A 19,457-nucleotide genomic window follows, 5' to 3' on the forward strand; every position below is an offset into this window, starting at 1 on the left:
TCATGAAGACACTTGACAGACATCTCTCTGCAAAGGAGGCTGAGTAATACAGGAAAATTGTTTTTTAAGAAATGAAACATAACTGCACAATCTTAGACTTACTTTTGCCAAGGTATAGTCTGACACAATGTTTGTTTGATTCCTATATATGAAGTTAGACATTAAAATTATTCTATTACCTGCCTGAACAATGGTCTGGCATAAATACATTCTGCTTGATGTAGGTTTTTGTTTTATTTTCTCTATTCTTACTTTTTGTGTATCATGATAGGAGCAAGAGGGATAATTCAAAATTTTGTCTTGTCATGGAAGAGTTTATTCCCATGCTTTTGTGTGATTGAGTACTTAATTTATTTGCTTTTATTAATTTAGGGCACAGTGCTTTACATCTCGCAGCAAAGAACAGCCATCCTGATTGCATTAAGAGGTTACTTCAGGTAAAGTAAAATTAAATTAATTTTGATTTTTGATGTTTTCCTTTTGCTTCTCTAGATGGAGTCCACTAGACACTGACACATTTCCTGCTAATAATCTGCATCACACATCTATACTGTTGTCCTGTCTCCTTGCAATCGAGAGAGATGCTTAAGTTTGAAGACCTTTTAGGCACTGTGAATGGATGATAGAAAACGGTGTGGTATCTTCACTGAGTGGTCCAGAGATACAGTTTTCCCTGTGCAGCTGATCTGACATAGCAGGCTTGGGTTTCAAGCAGATTTCAGCTTCTGTCTATATTGCTGTGTTTTGTCTGTGTGGTTGGGTGGCTTGGAAGTAGATGAGTTAAGAGGTATAGGGGAAAATGATTTTTTACTTCTAGTGGGATTTGATATTGTTCCACTGGAATGCTTTCTGTCTGTTGTTGACCATAGAAATGTCTGTGAAGTTTGAAGTCAAAGGGAGAAGAAGCCGAAGTAGTTTACATACGAAAATATGGAAATTGAACTCAAATCCTCAGTGAAATGAGGCAAAGGACAATGAGGGGTTAGAAAGGGAGTAGCAAGAATGAGGAAAGAAAATAAGAAAAACAAAAGTAAAGAAGAATCTCCTGGTGTTGAAGCTGAAGACGTGTGTTAGTAAGCAAGGAGAGACATTGTGCATCTCTGCTGTGTTTCAGAAAGCCAGGTGTGTTTTGGTGGAGATGATCGGAGGAGTGGCACGGATTTTTAGGATTGTGGGATTATCAGTAGGACTGTGGCTCAGACTACAGGTGAAACAATGAATAACCCACTCGAGCACACAAGCTCTCTCATACCCCAACCTCTAAATTGCTTTTTCCTGGTTACCTCAGGGCTCTCCAGTTGTCCTGCGACTGACCCCTCTCAATGTCTCTGAACAATATTGGGTCGAATTTCACTGATTCCCACCTCCGTGCTCGTTGCAACTTGACTCCCCTCCTCCTCCACACCTGGAAAGTGTTACTAATCGCAGAAGCTCCCCCTTCACAGTCTCCTTGTGAGTAGCTGCTGCTGCAAACGCAAACCCGTTCGCAGCATAAACAGTGACACCGAGCTGCCGCTGATGGTATCGCATGCAGCAGCCGTGTCAACGCGGCAAATAGCTCTGTTTAATACCAAAAAGCTACTGCCCGTCCACTTACCAGCTACAACCACAGAGTACTTTTGTTGATATTTCGCTAACTTTATGACAAGATGCAGATTCCTAAACTTGTTGGTAAGTGCAAACCCGTTGGCAATATTCTCCAATAATTTGTACTCTTTGGATTGCTTTCTTGCTTCTGTGGACCATCTTGGTGATATAAACTGTACGTTGAGGAAAGTCTAATCTTGGCACGCTGGAGCTGAATTAAAACAGGCTTAACAATTATATTTCACAGGCAGAATCTTGACATTTTTGTTACAGAATGTGGAAATCTTGTGCACCTGTTTTCCTAGGAAATCATAGAAGTGTTGGATGCAGTGCTACATTTGAAAGTCAAAAGCTCTAATGTTTGTTTTTTAGAAGCAGACTATTTCAGGGTCATATCTTCTTATTTCCAAAAAAGAGCAATGAAGCTGGTGAAGGGTCTAGAGCACAAGTCTTATGAGGAGTGGCTGAGGGGACTGGGGTTGTTCAATCTGGAAAAAAGAAGGCTGAGGGGACACTTTGTCACTTTCTGCAACTAACTGAAAAGAGGTTGTAGCGAGGTGGAGGTCAGTCTCTTTTCCCAAGTAACAAGTGATAGGACAAGAGGAAATGGCTTGAAGTTGCACCAGGAGAGGTTTATGTTTAGATTGGATATTAGGAAAAATTCCTTCACTGGAAGGATTGTCAAGCATTGGAACCGGCTGCCCAGGGAATGGCTTAAGTCACCATCCCTGGAGGTATTTAAAAGACATGTAGATGTGGTGCTTAGGGATTTAGTTTAGTGGTGGACTTGGCAGTGTTAGGTTAACGTTTGGACTTGATGGTCTTCAAGGTCTCTTCCAACCTAAACAGTTCTATGATTCTCTTTCTTTACTGTAGACTAAAACTAAAATCTTCTGTACCAAAACAAGTTCTCGATAAAGATTTGAAATCCGATTTTTTTTTTAATTTTTTAATGGTACACTTTGAAGTCCACATTGATCAGTAGTAGCTGATGGTTTATAATACCATAAAATATAACTGGGTTGTTGATGCTTTAGTTTTTACAAATGCAAATCAAGTTTTATTGCCTTCAACGGAAATAACGCAGGACTTAAGACATGGTTGCTTTAGCTCTTACTGTAATGTAAAAAAAATATATGAAGTTTTTCAGAGGCAAGGGAGAGTTTCTTTCCTTTTTTATTTCCTGATTTAAATTATTCCAAAACGATAACACTTTTTAGGGATATCGTTTTTTCTATGAGTATTTCCTGTGATTTCGTCATAAGCTGGTACCAAGAAAGGAGACCCAACTGGTAGAGAGGAAAGCTGTGCCTTTCTTTGGTGTTCTTTTCTAGAGTACCTCATCAGACTTTTCTCATATATATTCAGCACTCTGCCTTTAGCATCAAACATATGTTTTATTTTCTTGGTGTTTCTCTAATTGTTTTTTTCCCCCCCTTCTTCTCATTGAACTGTGCAGAGTAAATGTCCAGCAGACAGCACTGACAATTCTGGGAAAACAGCTTTACATTATGCAGGTAACTTCTTTGTTGAAAGCTTGTACTATCTGTTTTGTCACGCTTGATATTCCTAGCTCTTCTGCCTGGTGGAGCTTTTTTGGTTTTAATTACATAAATCTAATGACTCCACGCAATGATTTACAAATTTTACCGTCTTTTTTAGATAAATACTATGAATACTGAATTTTTGTTTCAGTCTTTAAGGATTATATCTACTCAAGCTAATTTGGACCATGAATATTGGTTATATTTCTGCATACAAGTTGCTCTTCATGCTTTTAGTCTTTCTCTCCTTCCTTCTTAAAACAGAGAAATACCTTTTAATTTGTTTTTCTTGGACCTCTGTGTAATGCTGTGGTATTGCAAATGAAAGCATGGAACACAAATTTTCAAAATCATGTTTAATGGACTTTCATGCTTGTCTTTTTTTTTTTTTTTAAGCTGCATGCGGTTGTCTTCCAGCAGTTCAACTTCTGTGTGAACACAAATGTTCAATTAACGTCAAAGATTTGGTACGTAGTTCTTCTCCCATTGTGTACTTCAGAGCTTTTACCACCCTCCTCTCCAGTCACTCTCAGATGTAGCAGTTCAAAGCAACATTATGCTTGTATTTCTTCCTGGGTTTCTCTGGCAGAGAAAGTTCCTTTTGCAACTTGCCATAATAGAGGTGGGGAAGTTCTTCACAGTCTAATACAGTAGTGGCAGGATTTGCTGCTCATTAAATTGAGGCATTGGTACAAGTAGCTAGAATCAATTGTGATATATTTAAAACATGACTAAAAGTCTTTCCATTGACTCCAGTAGGCTTTGGAAAAGGCCCATTATGTGGCCAAGTGTTACGAAATGATCACAAAGCGCAAGTGGAGTATGATAAGCCTGAGAGGAAAAAATATGCTTGATGTAGCCTAAAGGCTCATGGACACTACATTCACTATTTTGAAACGTCTAGAAACAACCAGGTCTATTTTTGGGAATGATGCAACTGCCTGATAGATAACCCTCAGATGATAAAGGGAGGGGACCTGACAGAAATGAGGTGCAAAAGGCAAAAAAAAGATATTCAAATATTTTAACTTATGTGTTTGCTTTTTGACTTGGACCTGTCTCCTTCTTATCTATCTAATAAAAGCATCTGTCACAGAGGTTAGACCTAAAATTTCAGCAGATGGATTTTAAAGGCCGAAAAGGTTTGCTTAGTCTTAAGAAGAGAATGCTGTGGGAGTATCTTAAAAATGTCCTTAGCTACACCATGGTTGATCATAGGGAAAAGGGAGCCAGACTAACCTCAGAGGTGCATGGCAAAACAATGACAGGCAATGGTCAGAATTTGGGCAGTGGACCTAACTGGGAGATTGCAGTTAGGTACTAGGTAAAAACATAATCTCACCATGAAGGTGGTCAAACACTGAAACTGCTACCCAGACATGTCATGGTGTCTCTGCCTTTGGAGATGCTTAAAACTTGACTGCAGAAGTCTCTGATCAATGTACTGTAACTTGAAGCTCTCCTAGCTTTGGGTTGACAGCAAAGGGGGAGAAACCCCACATGACCTCTAAAGGTGTCTTCCAACTAAGTTATCCTGTGATTATATGAAATGTTGTATTTTTGCCTTGTACTTCTTCAAAATTTTTGCTGTGCAACTACTTAAAGGTATTGTGTAGTTTCGAAATCATCATGTTAACAGCATTAAGCAAAGAGCAAAGGGAGTACAAACAGGAAAAAGAATTCCTACTCCTAATGCTTTGCATCCCCAACGGTCAAGAAAGGAATTAAAGTAAACCCAGCTACATTTATGGTAGCCTCATTTGTGCTGTATGGAAGGAAAGTTCATAGCTGACCTTTAAATCTGAGTGATGTTTGTAAGTGGATGGATTATTGTTCATAGTTTCTTTAAATGCATTCCTAGGATGGGAACATACCTCTGCTGCTTGCAGTACAAAATGGTCTTACAGAAGTCTGCAAATACCTTCTGGATCATGGAGCAGATGTCAACACCAGGGATAAAAATGGAAGGTACAGCAGGCTAACATGTTAATTCTTGCCCAAGGCTGACCATCAAATGAAGCTTTCTTCTCAAATCCTTCCCCAAATAGTGGTTGTTAGGTGAAATAATACCTTCTTTACTAGACAGCATATCATGATTGTTGAGAAGACTTACAGAATTCTGCCTAAAGGGAGAGGTGAAACAGAAACTATGCAACTATAAAATTAGATGTGTCTGTAAGATTTCCCTTGGGCTACCAGAGCAGTAAATCCCATTTTTAAATAATTCCTACAAGAATCCTATTGACAGCAATTAGCTACATGTCACTTTGTATGTTTCCCATTTTTAAATGCTACTCTTTTCTTGGCATGAGTTAGTTTCTCCAACTTAAATCCTAAAACTGTTACTTGGGAGCAACATCTGTGGAGAGTTCTTTTTTCTACCATAATACAGCCACAGCAGCAAGAAAAAAATACAGTAAGGCTATATAGTGGAGCTGCGCTGTCGTCTTAGAAGGTGCCATTTACAGATTTGTTGCATTAGTAGATAGTGCATGTGTTGGAAAACGTTTTTTTAAAAAGTAATATCCTTGTAGTGAAAACCACACTTGTTTTGATGATCCTGATGAAGATCCAAGAGTCTTTGAAAATTATAGACTGTTTTATAAGTAGTTGATTAAGCTGTGAAGGTAGAGCAGGATGCTGAGAAAACTTGACACGCTTGATAGAAGTTTTGGTTATTGTATGGGATACAGTGTTCATATTGTTCCAAAGAACCTGGGAGGATAAGACTGGGCCCTAACTTGTTTTTTATCAGTCCGAAGTTTATTAGTGCACTCGTTGTTTTAACTTGTGATCTTGGTTGGTTTGAATGGCCTCATCGATGCTTGGAACTTGAGGTGCTGCCCACTTTCCCTTTCCCTCACTCTCTTAGTGTTTAATCAACAGATAGAGTTAAACTAGAGTTTGTAGTTTAATTGGATGAAGGCATTTCTGTCATGGATAGGACAGATTTGCATTTTCATATTTTCTTTTTTAAGCATGTAATATGTGTAGAAGCAAGAAAGTGATGTAACATGAAATACACCATTTTACTTCTTGCTTTCCTACTAGTAAGGAGAGTGACTACTCTTGCATCTCATGTTCACCAAAGTGGTTCAGTTTTTACTGAAAAAGGTGAAGGTTTATTGGGAGAGGAAGGGGATAACCTTTGAAAATGGCATCTCCAGTTTCCTATCTTGCCCGGACTAAGTGAATTATTTTGGTAATCTAAAACCATACGTGTGACTCTGGAGGTGTTATCCAAGTTGCCACTCAGCACTACTTTTTAGCACAGCACTGCAACAGCCATCACTTCTCCATGTCTCACCCATCACTAGGAGTGTGTTTAATTCATTAGTGAAATGATTGTCGTAGTATCTAGCAAATATTATCACTGTGTTAACTTTTCAGTTTCATATCTGCGCTGAGGAATGTGTTTGCCGGTGAACTTGGCCAACAATTAGGCGTGTTTTCATGCCGAGAAGGGAGAATTATGCCCAAGCAGGAAGGCAATGTTAGAGCATGCTTGAAAGGCGGGTTTCCTGTGTGTTTGTAATTATTCTGTATATCTCTTATAACACCTTCAAGTAATTGAGAAAAACATATACAACCTGTTAGGACAACACTGCTTCTGTACGCTACCCTTACTCTAGCATCTGGTACTGTCTAGCTGCCCTGTGTTAGAGAGGGAATTGATTGTGCTCTAATAGATTTTTTTTTTTTTTTTTTTTAAGCTGAGAGTAGATCAGGAGGTCAAACCCAACTCTCAGTCTCACTAAAGAGCTTTGAGATTTGTTTGTCTTTTTGGTTGAAATCTGTTTGTCTATTTTGTCTTGAAAGCAACATGTGAAGGAGAGCAGCGATGAAATGAATGCTTTCACGTTGTAGCACCACCGGCAGAGCTGTGATTGTAGTTCGGCAGCGAGATTCGACAGTCCGACTTTATCCTGTAGCCATTTCTATCTATGACTCTCCTCTTAGCCTCAGGAACCCATTTTTAGAAATGGTTGGAGACCTGTGCAAATTATGCCAGGTCTTTGGAGTAGGTCCAGCTGGGGAGTATGGGGAAGAAGAGGAGGGGCAAGCATGTGTTTGTAAGGAGAAACAAGTTACATGTATGTATCAATACACATGTTGATAAAATCTTGGACTTTGTTGCACAATGACCGTCATGGTTTTTTTCCTGAAAAAATGATCTGCTGCTTAAAGACTACAGTCTTGACACTTAACTCTGTGTCTGTTTTGTTTGATTTGTCCAGAACTGCTTTGATGATAGCTTGTGAAGCTGGTAGCCTCAACATGGTGGAAGCCTTCCTTAGGAAAGGTGCAGATGTCAGTTTAGTAGATGTCTTTGGACAGAATGCCCTGCATTACTCCAAGGTCTCCGAGAATACAGGGATCCAGAATCTCCTATCATCAAAATTATCTCAGGATGTGGGTATGTAAGGGATGCTAAGCTGCATTTTGTCGCTTCTTGAACTGGCTACATGTATGTTTAGCAATGAACAAATTACTTCATAAGGTAGCCTGAAAAGTCTCAAAAGCCATCTTCAAAATGGTCTGGCTGAGGCTTCCCAAAAGCAGGAAAATGTGGTCTTCGCCATAGATGGTAATATTTAGCTTGGGATAAAGCAATGAGGAGGGCAGAAAGAGGTGTTTTGGAAAAAGAAAAGGTAAGGTAACGTAGCAGCACCGTGAAGTCTTGCATAGAATTTAGAACAGATCCTTTTTTATTACATGAAAGAATAAGTGGAACATATAGCTCCCAGTGGAGAAGGAACTAATGCAGGCAGAGGGTTTTGTGGTAAAACTGAGACAGATTTCTAAAGTAGGAAGCTATTGTGTGAGAATGGTGTGAGATTAGAGTAGAATGGGAATTGTCACAATCCTTTGAATTTTATCTCCATATGAAACCCAAAAAGCAGCAGAAAAAGGATATGGTTCAAATGGAATTTGGAAGTTAAAGTGTATTCCTCAGATTTCAGGCAGGAGTTCAAAAACAAAGTATTGATGGTGTGGGGAGCGGAGCTGAGAGATGGGTTAAGAATGGGAAATAACTTTCTTTGATAGCTGTTCTTAATTGCACTTCTTTTCTGCTTCACAGATACAAAGTCTCCAACAAAAGCAAAGCAGGTATTTGTCCTTTTGATTTTAAAAATACTCAGGGTATATAGACTTGTAACTTGCAAAAAAAAACAGTAGTTGACATGACTAGAAGTACTAGTGAATGTCACTGTGAGATGCACTGCCATTGACCACTCTGTAATGTGAAAGGATTTTCTTGCTTATTTAGAAAATGTGTTCCAGGAACATTGCTTTTTGACTTCGCTTCTCTTTGCAACAGCAGCCAGCACCCTTAACGAGAAAAGAAAGGAGGGCATGTGTGTATGTGAACGTTTGCTGGGGAGATACACCATTTTTCTCATGTGTAATGCAGGAGCTTGGCTTTTGGACTCTCTCTCTTTGGAATGTAGAGAAGATAATCTAGAAAAGTTCCCTGTTTCTAAAATACATAATTGAAGGTTATCCCTGGTTACACCTTACTGGAGACCCCCACCTGTGAGGATCCCGCTGATTTAGGCAATTAAATTAGTTTCTTATGTTTTTTATTTAATATCATATCTTGGAGTGCAAGTAGACCTTGTAGACCTGCTGGTGGCTGGAAAGTGGGCAAGGGTGCTATGCATTGGTTCATTCTTTCTCTGAGTGGAGAGGTAGGTTTTTCAGGGAGCTCAGGCAGAAGTTGCTGGAAAGGAAAGATCGTAGCTGTTAAGAATGGCATGACTGGGCTGTATACGAATGGAGATATTTAAGATCACTAGTGCTAAACCTATTGTCAGCTTCTGCATTTTCACTAAATCTTGTTTGTTTTCACTGAAGCATGAATTACAAAGGGGGTAGATTCTTGTTGTCAGGCATGTTTAATATCTTTGTGTTAGTATAGAGATGTAGTCTTCACAAAGAAGAAAAAAATAAAAAGCACTGCATGAGCTGCCAGAGTTGATATTAATGTGGGATTTTTTTTTTTTTTACATAAAACAACTTGCTCGGACTTTACTAACCAAACTAACAAACCTACCTTTTCTGGCTGGTGAAACTTTCAGCATGATCAAGGCTCTAAATTAAGTTCAGAAAGAAGTGGTGGAACTCCAAAAAAACGCAAAGCCCCACCTCCTCCTATCAGTCCTGTTCAGGTAAAGAAAAGACCAATTTTGAGATGCTTTTAGGGTGTGAAAAGCGTTTTGAACATTGTGAATGATGTGGGCTGGATTTGCGCTGTCTCTGTTGTTTTATTTGCCTGTCTTACCATGAATGCTTTTTCTGACATTAGGATGACGCCATGAAAGCATGTTTGTTAGGTTAACTAAGCACAATTGCTTGAAATACAGCGTGGTCTAAGATACAACTGTACAAATTTTGCTGTACAATTGCTTCTTCCATCTAAAGTTGTCCCAGTTTTACCAACTTTCATAGGTAAATAATTATGTATATTTTAATTATACATATATACATATAATAATGTGTACATAGATATACATGTGAAAGCAAAATACTTAAATAGACTTTCTATAGTGTCAAAATGTAGTTTAACAGTTAAGTTTAATGTTAAACTGGAATGTTACCTATAAAACAGCTACACTGCCTATGTAATACTGACTCAGAAGAGCACTGGATAATTAGGTCTGCTCTTTGAAACTAACCTAGAGTTGTCACTTACGTTAGTGCAGGGAAAAGTACTCTTTAGTATGTGTGTGTGTGTATGTATAGATATATGTATATATGGTCATGTGTTAGAGAGGCAGTTGTATGTACATGTATGTATACATACAAATTCATAGAAAATCTTTTACAGCTTGGTGATTTGTCCTCTCCGCACTCATCAACTTCAACTCCTCTGACTGGAAAAGGGCAGGCTTTCTTTGCTGATCAAGTGTGCAAGGTATCAGTCTTCTGTTCTTATGAAGTTTAGGGCAGGAAAGGATAGTATCTTGATGATCTGTTTTGCTGACCGCAGAGTCTCCTGTGAATTGATTAGCTGAGTTTTAGGAACAAAAAGGAGTTCAAATCTATTTCAATGTAATTTACAAAGCACGTGTGGATTACTTTAATGTTTACTGAATATGTAAATAGGATTAGTCATAAATTAGTTAGTACTTAGGAATATGGTTATGAAAGTAAGTATTAATGCTGTGAAAGCTCATTACCTAATACCAGCAAAGTGCTTGGCATTGTGCAATGCGATAAGTAGAGACTCTTCCACCAAAAGACATCAGAGAATTGGTTGTGTTCTGTCTGATCTTTACCTTATGGTGTTGAAGGCTTTTTTTTTTTAATGCATGGCAATATATTGCTATTATTTATCACAGAAGCTGCAGCCTTCCAAACCATCTATGAGATAGTTGCCTATATTTTATTAATATTTAATGAGAACTGAGCAATGGAACTTGAATGGCTTTAGCAGACTCTGAAATACTGTATACAGTGTGCACATGCTACAATTAAACAAGACTCCAGAAGTAAAAGAAACCCCCTTTGCCAAGCCTTATTCAGAAAGATCTATACTGTCTATACATCTCTTTGAACTGTCCGACTTTATATCTGCTTTCTCCAAAAGCATTTTCTTTTGGTGTCTCAGCAGGAAGAATTCAGCTCCTCGCACCGAGATAATAAGGACAGACTGAGTGACAGCACAACAGGTATACAATAACACTTAATCCTTACTTTCGTATTTGGTTAGGTGTTTTAAGTGGTGTGAAATGTTGAAATCTGGTCAGAAATTCTCTGCGCCTCTCCACTTACGATGTGAGTCACAATAAGTATTGGGAGTAATGTTCTGTAATTTCGTTAGCAGCTCCTCACCAAAACCTCCCGCTTCTATTGTGTGATCTAACACGTTTTTGGGGAAAGAGTTTCTAGGAGCAGTTTGCTTGCTCACTACACTTAGTGGTCATGGGAACAAACTGTTTAATTTCAAAGGTTAGGATAACTAACTAGATAGAATTTCAGCTTTTTGAAAGCTTTTGAATCTTCTTTTTCTCCGAAGGTGCTGATAGTTTATTAGATGTGAGCTCTGACGCTGACCAGCAAGATCTACTTATGTTGATGCAAGCAAAAATTGCTTCTTTGACATTGCACAATAAGGAGCTGCAGGACAAATTGCAGGTGGCGTATTTTTGTGCTGTTCTAGTGCTCTTTTAATCTGCTAGCAAAATGAAAAGCTGATTACAGTTTTAAAGAGATATACTGTGAAGATAATTTAACGAGCTTGTTGGTGGTAAGATCATGGAAACACTCTGCCCAAAGGATTAAACCAGTGTTTTGATCTTCTCACTTTTTCCCGTAAATTACTGAATAACTTTGTTTATTATGATAACCACATTCTAAAATATGTTGTTAACAGTTATGTTAGCAGAATTTTAATTTGCATAGCTTTCATTATTAGCTTGTGGAGATCAGCCCAGACTTTCAGAGGAGCTTGGCACTAACTGCCTTCTCTTGCTGTAGATGACTAAATGGGAGCAGCTGGGTTTTGAATTTTTCTAAAACTTTCTTTCACAGTGCTTGAAATGTCTGTCTCTGTAGGATGTGGCAAGATTTCCTTGCTTACTCTATTCTGAAAAATATAGTTGTGTCCTGGTTTTTATTGTGCAATTGTTTGTGTGGGTTTTTTTTACAGGAAAGAACACCTAAAGAAGTGGATTCAACTGCAGAATCTTATCATTCAACCCAAACAGAGTTTGAGCAAACAGCAGATAGACAAAATGAGTTCTCAGCTCAGGAACTGAAGTCCACATTAAATGCCCCCCAAATTCAAGAAAAGTTGACAAGCCCCAGTGAAATAAAAATGAAGAACCTCCAGGAAGACTTAACAGATGTGCAGAGGAAATCAGATAATTCTGAAGCCAAAGGAAAGCACGTAGAAGCTCAGGTCCAGTCTAGGGTCCCAGAAACAGATCATTTAAATAGCACAGACATTTCAGAAAATGGTTCTGATCTTAATCTGAAGTTCCAAGAAACTCAAAACAGGTATGAGGAACCTGTGAGAGAGGTTCTGAATGTACAAAGGCAAATGAAGCTGAGTCTTGGTTCCTCTGACAGTGAAGAAACCAGTTCTGATCTGAGTAGGCTGAAGGTTACATGCAGAGAAGTTGAAGTGCTTAAGCAAGAATTGAAGAGAGCATTGGAGGAAAGTGAAAGAGAAAAAGAGAAAGTGAGAGAGCTACAGAAAAAGTTTGAAGAAAGAGAGCAGAATGTGGAAAGCAAATTGTCTGTGGAAGAGTGTGAGGAAATGAAGAATTCATATTGTTCAGTTATTGATAACATTAATCAGGAGAAAGCATTGTTGATTGAGAGGTACAAAGAAGGGCAAGAGGAAATTAAAAGGCTACAGGACAAGCTAATGAATCAGACACAGTTGGAATCTAGTGCTGAAGCAGGAGAAATGAAAGAAGCAATGCACAGAATGATAGATGAGCTCAACAGACAACTCAGTGAACTGTCTCAGTTGTACAAAGAAGCACAAACAGAGCTTGAAGACTATAGGAAGAGAAAAACTCTAGATGATATAGCTTCGGACTACATTCCTAGAGATGAACATGAGAAACTGATGCAGGTCACAAATTCTTTGAAATACAAAGCAGAGAATGAGTTATCCGAAATGAAATCCCAGTACACAAAAGTATTAGATGAAGCAGAAGAACTAAAGCAACAGTTAGACACTCAGAAACAAAACTCTTTGCCAATTACTGAACACCATCAGGTGATGAATGCACTCAGAAATACTGCAAAGGAAATGGAAGAAGAAATAAATGAACTCAAAGGACTGCTTACTAACAAGGAAAGCGAAGTAAGAAACCTACAGAAGGAATTACTGGAAGAAAAAGCTGCAATTAATGAAGCAATGATACCCAAGGCTACATATGAAAAGCTCCAATCATCACTAAAGGGTGAAATTAGTGTTTTGTCATCCAAACTGAAGGATGTAATCCAAGAGAAGGAAAACGTGTCCTTAGATGCTATGCAACTGAGAAATGAAGTTTTGCACTTGAAAGAGGAGAAAGAAGGTATGCACGCTCTACTTCAAGCCAAGGAACAGGAAGTGACTGGTCTTCACCAAAAGTACCATCAAGCTCAAGAAGATCTTCTTGAAATGAAAAGATATTCTGAAAGCTCATTGAAACTAGAAGAGGACAAAGATAAAAAGGTTAGTGATTCACTCACCATAATGGCGGGGAGGTAGTACATGAATTCAGACTGCAAAACATCGGGCAGTGAGCAATTACACTGTGTGTCGCTTCTTTGTATATATTACTATCATTATACATCATATATTATTTTATATTATTAAATTGATCTTGTCTCAACCCGTTGGTCTCCTTGCCTTTTCACCTTTAATTCTCTTCCCCATTTCCCGGGGCTGGAGTAAGGTGAGCAAGTGGCTGTGTGACGTTTAGTTGCTGGCCAGGCTAAACCACGACAGTCCTTTGTGGCTGCAAATGTGTTGGATGGTGTATGGGTGACCTAATAGACGATGTTGTGTCAGGTGTACAGTGTGAAGTAACTTTTGGGTGCTTTTGCCCATCTAAAAATTCAGGTGTCAAAGTCAAATAAGTTTTCAATATGTTTGAGTTTACAGTTGGTTTTCCTCTCCTGTGGAGATATGCATCATGATATTCGAATTTACCTCTTTTTAAGTTCTGCTTGAGTTGGATTCACGCTATGCAGGCAACTGAAATCAAAGAAGAGGGATTTACAGCAGGAAGAGATTTCAGAGGAGACAAGAAAACAAAAGATCAGAAAGGAGCAAAAGTTCACTGATTTTACAGTATCATCTCAACCTTAGCATGACTTGACTTTACCCTCTGCAACTACCGTATCTGTCACCGCAAATTTCTTTACAAAAAGCTGTGTATTTTGCTAGCTGTGAAGAGCTGGCTTATGTTTGGTACGTTTCTGTCTTGTGCTCAGCAGCAGTGTTTGTAAAGGTGGTAAATGCAATCCTTGTTTGTAAATATTGCTGGTTTTGAGAACAAGGAATGTATTTTGAGTTAACTAGGCTAGGAGGGGAGACAGAGAAGCGTTGTAATCCTTTACTTACATGTTGTCTCTCTTTGTCCGTTGAGTTTACATCTTGTTTTTCCCCACTTCTTAAATTTAAGTCACTAATAGCCCCGAGATGAGACCCACAAGAATACAGTATGCCTTGCAGCTTTTCATGAAAACCTCTTTTTTGCCTCCCTAGATCAATGAAATGTCCAAGGAAGTTAGCAAATTAAAAGAAGCATTGAACAGCCTTTCTCAGCTTTCCTACGCAACCAGTGCCCCCAAAAGACAAAGCCAGCAGCTGGAGGCTTTACAACAACAAGTGAAGCAGTTGCAAAACCAACTGACTGTAAGTGTGATAATTTGTAAACCCACCATTATTCCCAGTTCTCTGAAGATACATGTGCCATTCTTCACTCTACTTTATTTAAAGTGGAGGACAACCAACGAGTACAAGGAATGGAATTTTCATGCAGAAATTCTGTAATTTCTCCACAACGTTTAGGAATCTGCAAGTCACTAATTGCTCTTCAGAAAAAATCTGACTAAAGAAAGCTTTTTTTCTCAATGTATTTCCTCAAATCAATAGTGGAACAAAGTTCCTTACTTGTAGTGCAATGTAGGGACCAGACAAGATTTTTTTTAAATTGTATTTGTGCATGAAAGGTCCAGTCTTCTAAGCTGAGTTGAGTCATAGTTGCTGCTTCCAAGAGCTTTCCTATCCAAAGGAGCACTTCAGTTCACTGCTGAGGGTAAAAAGAAGGTACTGCCCACTAGAGGCCTTTCTTCAGAGCTCTGTAGTAACTGAAGAGGAATTCCCAGCCTGACATGCTAAATTGCTTACCTTGTGCCTGCTTTCCTACTTTCCCCAGCAGACAGAAACAAGAGTCAATATTTGTATGGGCCAGAAAAATTCCCTTGCAGTGATGAGAAATAAGTAGGCAGACAGTTAAACACTGCATCCTATCAGTATAAAGGCCCAGACTGTGTCTTATCCCAGTCCTCCAAGTCCAAAAGGACCCTTCCTCTCCCACTGCTTAAGGACCAGCAAAGTAGTGTAAGGTGCAAAGATATGCAATGCATTAGGGAAGCGGGTAGGATTTAAAACAGGACAGAAGCATTCTTTCCTTCTTCGTTCAAGGCCCGGTTGGATGAGGCCCTGAGCAACCTGATCTAGTTGGAGATATCCCTGTTCCTTGCAGGGGGGTTGGACTAGATGACCTTTGAAGGTCCCTTCCAGCCCTAACCATTCTATGATTCTATGATTCTATGATTCTTGTAGGCTACCTCTTCTAAGAGCTTCACATTTACTTGGAAAGATGTGCTCTGGGATGTGGCAGTCTGTGATCACGAAAAGGAGGTTGGCTTTCGTTGTTTGAATGTATAGTAATTAACTGAGGATTTAATGGGTTAAGACTTTTGTAAGCACCTCCTCTTCCCTGGGAAGGCATTAGCTCACAGATGGGTCACTGACTTCAGGGAAGAGTTCAGTTGCAGTTGAGGGTTGTTTTGTCAGAGTGTTGTTGGCTTTCCTCAGTTTTGGTTGCTGATAAGCTCTGGAGTATGTGCTCATTCCACATCTTTGCAGCTCAGCGCTTCTTACAACTGATGTCATCTCACCAGCTTGTTTACTCAGATGGGTAGGATTACAGCATTTCTGTGGACCACATTTCTGAGCAAATAATGTTTTGGATGGCTAGTAGCACAGTAGCGTCTGAGCTGGTTTTCCGTGCAGGTATAAGACTATGGTTTGTAATTCCCCAGAGCTCTCTGAATCAACAGTTGTGAATGCTCTTTGACTTTCTGCTTAACTGTTCTCTAGGAAACAAAGAAACAACATCAAGAAATTGTCTCAGTTTACAGGACGCATCTTCTCTATGCTGTGCAGGTATGGCTGCATGTTGTCAGTGTCTGCATATTTCTTCTGCAGATCTAGTAAGAACTTGGCAGGTTTTGTCTAAGACACCCTACCCAAAAGGTATGACTGTTTAAGCACAAATTTAACACTGCTTTCTTTTGGGAAATAGATCTAATTGCTATACCTCAACAATAGTTTGTAATTCTTCTTAAAGCGTAGGGAGATGCTTTAATTCAATCATCTTTTCTTTTTTCTCCTCTCATCTAGGGTCAAATGGATGAAGATGTCCAGAAAGTGCTTAAACAAATTTTATCGATGTGTAAAAGCCAATCACAGAAAAAGTAAACAAAAAAGCCCAGGAAAACTCCCCATTTTATTAATCCTGTTATGAGTGTTTATCTAGATTTGCCTTAACGTAAGATTTAAAATTGGCGATTTGCTGCTTTTGTGTTATTGTGCTGTTTGTGGGGTGGATGTGTTTGTCTGTCTCTACCACTTCCCGTGTGTATTTGTGTGTGCGGTAACTAGACACATGCCTGCTTTTCGTATTCAAAATGCAAGTATGTTCTTTAGACTTTCTACTTAGGCCACTCCATGTAATGTTTACTCTGAAAGTACTTTCTAGCTTCCTCCAATAGAGGGAGGTCAATCAAGGGGAAAGCACCCATGTCGCCTGGGTAAAGGTGAAATTCTTCCGTACTGTTGATAAGCTGCATCTTGTTATTGGGGATTAACTTAGTTTCTTGATATTGTAGCACTCAGATTCCTGACGTTTTGCCATATGCCGTCTCTGGCAGAGCAGAAGTGAGCCTTGCAGCAGTGAGCAGAAGCTGATATTTATGCTAAGCCAGAACATCAAACAGCTGCACTTCTTAGTGTAATGTTATTTAAGATTAATTAACACACCATAAGGTAGCCGTGCCAAACCATCCAATGCACTGAGTACACCAAGATCATACCATGCTTCATAGTTTCCTTGAACTGCCTGGTAGTGGAATGAAGCTACTTCAAAAGGTAAAATCATTAGTTTATTGAAGTACAGAAATGTCTGTATAAACAACCCTTTACGATAGGTTTAGCTATCTATGCAAGCGTTGGCCATGAAGCTCAGGAACAAAACCAGAACATGTACTTTAGACAAGGGATTCTAGTGAACGCAGGATGTTTACAGTGAATGTCAATGCCTCATACTTCCTAACCTCACTTTTGTAAAGATCTTCTCTTCAGTATATTTTTATTGGCCCTCTAAGAAATTTTTTTGTAACTAAACCATTTTTTCTACGTAATGTTTGCATTAAGCTTATTAACAAATATTTTTAGGTAATCGTGTTTTAGAGAGTTTCTTTTTATATCCCCAAGTATTCCGTAATAGTGAAGCATAGTGAAGTGTTTAAAGTTTGTAAAAGATCTGTACGGAATAATAGACCTGTCTGTCAGTGCGGTCAGAGCAGTGAAGCATAAAATGCAATTCAGCCTGCTGTTTCAAAAAGTGTGGAAGTGACAGGTAGAGAACAGCAAAAGGTGTTAAAAATTTCCACATCATGTTTCCAGAGGCTAGGGGCATCAGTAAGCCTTCGTCAGCACTTTCAAATTTAAAGTCAAGTAAAAATACAGCACGGAACTATGGAAGGATGTTCCTAAGCACACACTGCACTTGAGGGTGTGACCATTGTAACTAGCTTGCAGCTTCACTATGATATTTGTTTTATTCCTTCTAGTGGATATGTCTCTAATAGAGAAATTTTCCAGAGCTATATAATCTATGAAGTTTATATAGAGTCATAATATGACAAGAGTCAGCAGTGCCTCAGGCTGACTGGACTCATAGTGCACTTACATCAGATAATTCCTAACCCTGGCATAACTAAAATGGATTTTAAAAGCAAAAAGAAAAATCACACCTTTGCATCAGTTAGACCTTGGTGTTAGTTTTGTTGGGTGGGTTAACTAATGCCTGCTAACTTTGAACAGTATTTTGTAGTTAGATGGTTTTGAAAATGCTCCAAAGAAATGTGAAGAGAATTTTGCTGCAGCACTGCAAAATGAACAACAAGATTTTAAGCGTGCAAATGCTGCAAAGTATAAAACTTGATGAACCATTTTGTAGGCTGCCTGATGGATTTTAGTCTTCTACTTTGTCGTGGTTTGTATATTTATTACAATTATCTTTGTGGAATATTGAAAATTATATACTACAGCATAGCAAGTTTCTTTATATGTAATTTACAAGAAGTTTCCTTATGCAGCAAATAAACTATTTCCAATTTTTTCATCTTTGTTGTTTTTGCGCCTTCATTTACTTTTCGTTTTGAGGGAAATCTCGCTACGCTGTTTTAATGGACCTCAAATATGTCTGTATCTCATGTTTAGATGGCTGTCAGATGTACCAGGTTTTCCTCTCTGAAATTGCAGCTTGATTGTTAACATCCTTGATCCGTCTGGTAGAACACAATCTACTTCAAACCCCGTGCCATCAGTTTTGCAGATGGTGCTTTCTATCTGAGTGGTCAGTTCAGAGCCATTTCCCATGTGGGCATCCTGCTGGAGTTAATACAGGTTTCCCAGTCACCACTGGGTGCATTCCAACTCAAGTTTAAAACTGCCTTAGAGCAGTAGCACAGATTGGTGAGGTCCCATAATTTTTCAGAACTGTAGTTCTCTGTCGCTTAGCACTTCATGCACAGAACTACAGTAAAAGTGTGTATATATGTATATGCATATAGATATATGGATACGCATGCTTCTCTTTAAACTTGGCAATAGTTACAGTCAGCCCTGTTGCCTTTTATTATCTCTCCCTTTCTTGAGTTTTATTTGATAAACTAGTTTTTTAGTAACTTATTTGCTAATAATATCCTGTCTGAATGTAGAACACACAAATGGCAGGAATTGCAGTTCTTTTGGTGGTCAAGTAGCTCTTTAGCCTCTTGTAGAAAGTTTCTGAAAGCTACTTTCTACTAGGTTTTCTTTGAAGAAGGCTGCTGACAAACCAGTGTGCAGAACCTGTTCATGGTGGCATTGCCTAGCAGGGAAGGTCACATCTGCTTTGATGGCTTTTGTGCTGTCACAAGCAATGAGCCTGCTGTCTGGTATCTCCCATCAGAATTGCCATTTATTGTCCTTGTGGATGGCCAGATGCCAGGTTTCTTGCCTAGCAGACTCTTTTTTTTTTTTTTTTTCTTTTTTTTAGGGCAGACCTGTTGCAGTCTTGTATTTTGCCTTCGAAGTTGGTTGTTGCCATTTTCCAGTAGCAGTGCTTCCCAAGTGTCACTGTTCTGATGGTTATTTAAGTCTGGCCTCCTGCATGGGCAGTCACGGCAGTGTGGTCTTCTCCTGGGCAGCGTTTTTATCGCTGATTCCTTCCCCGCCTTTCCACTAAGTGTATGAATACTGGGGATGAGCAATCCTCTCCTCAAACTCGCAGACTGCGGTTCGCACACGACGGA

The 19,457-nt window shown here is 39.0% G+C and overlaps 1 protein-coding gene across 2 annotated transcripts in view; it reads left to right on the top strand.

Moving 5' to 3' along the window:
* The window catches only part of RAI14 (retinoic acid induced 14), an 80,295-nt gene extending 62,987 nt beyond the window's left edge, over positions 1–17,308 (top strand). The window contains exons 4-17 of one of the 2 annotated variants that reach the window (XM_086628689.1): positions 373–437; positions 3,047–3,104; positions 3,528–3,598; positions 4,993–5,099; positions 7,370–7,548; positions 8,215–8,243; positions 9,215–9,304; positions 9,964–10,050; positions 10,747–10,807; positions 11,155–11,273; positions 11,788–13,314; positions 14,353–14,502; positions 15,976–16,041; positions 16,279–17,308. In XM_086628689.1, the coding sequence (XP_086484815.1) occupies positions 373–437; positions 3,047–3,104; positions 3,528–3,598; positions 4,993–5,099; positions 7,370–7,548; positions 8,215–8,243; positions 9,215–9,304; positions 9,964–10,050; positions 10,747–10,807; positions 11,155–11,273; positions 11,788–13,314; positions 14,353–14,502; positions 15,976–16,041; positions 16,279–16,356 (2,687 nt within the window). In that variant the 3' untranslated portion in view covers positions 16,357–17,308. The remainder of the gene's footprint in view (positions 1–372; positions 438–3,046; positions 3,105–3,527; positions 3,599–4,992; positions 5,100–7,369; positions 7,549–8,214; positions 8,244–9,214; positions 9,305–9,963; positions 10,051–10,746; positions 10,808–11,154; positions 11,274–11,787; positions 13,315–14,352; positions 14,503–15,975; positions 16,042–16,278) is intronic. The other variant, XM_086628690.1, reaches the window with a different exon arrangement.
* The last annotated feature ends 2,149 nt before the right edge of the window (positions 17,309–19,457 follow it).

Source organism: Tauraco erythrolophus, chromosome Z (genome assembly GCF_009769465.1).
Source record: "Tauraco erythrolophus isolate bTauEry1 chromosome Z, bTauEry1.pri, whole genome shotgun sequence".
In the NCBI taxonomy this organism is placed as follows: domain Eukaryota; kingdom Metazoa; phylum Chordata; class Aves; order Musophagiformes; family Musophagidae; genus Tauraco; species Tauraco erythrolophus.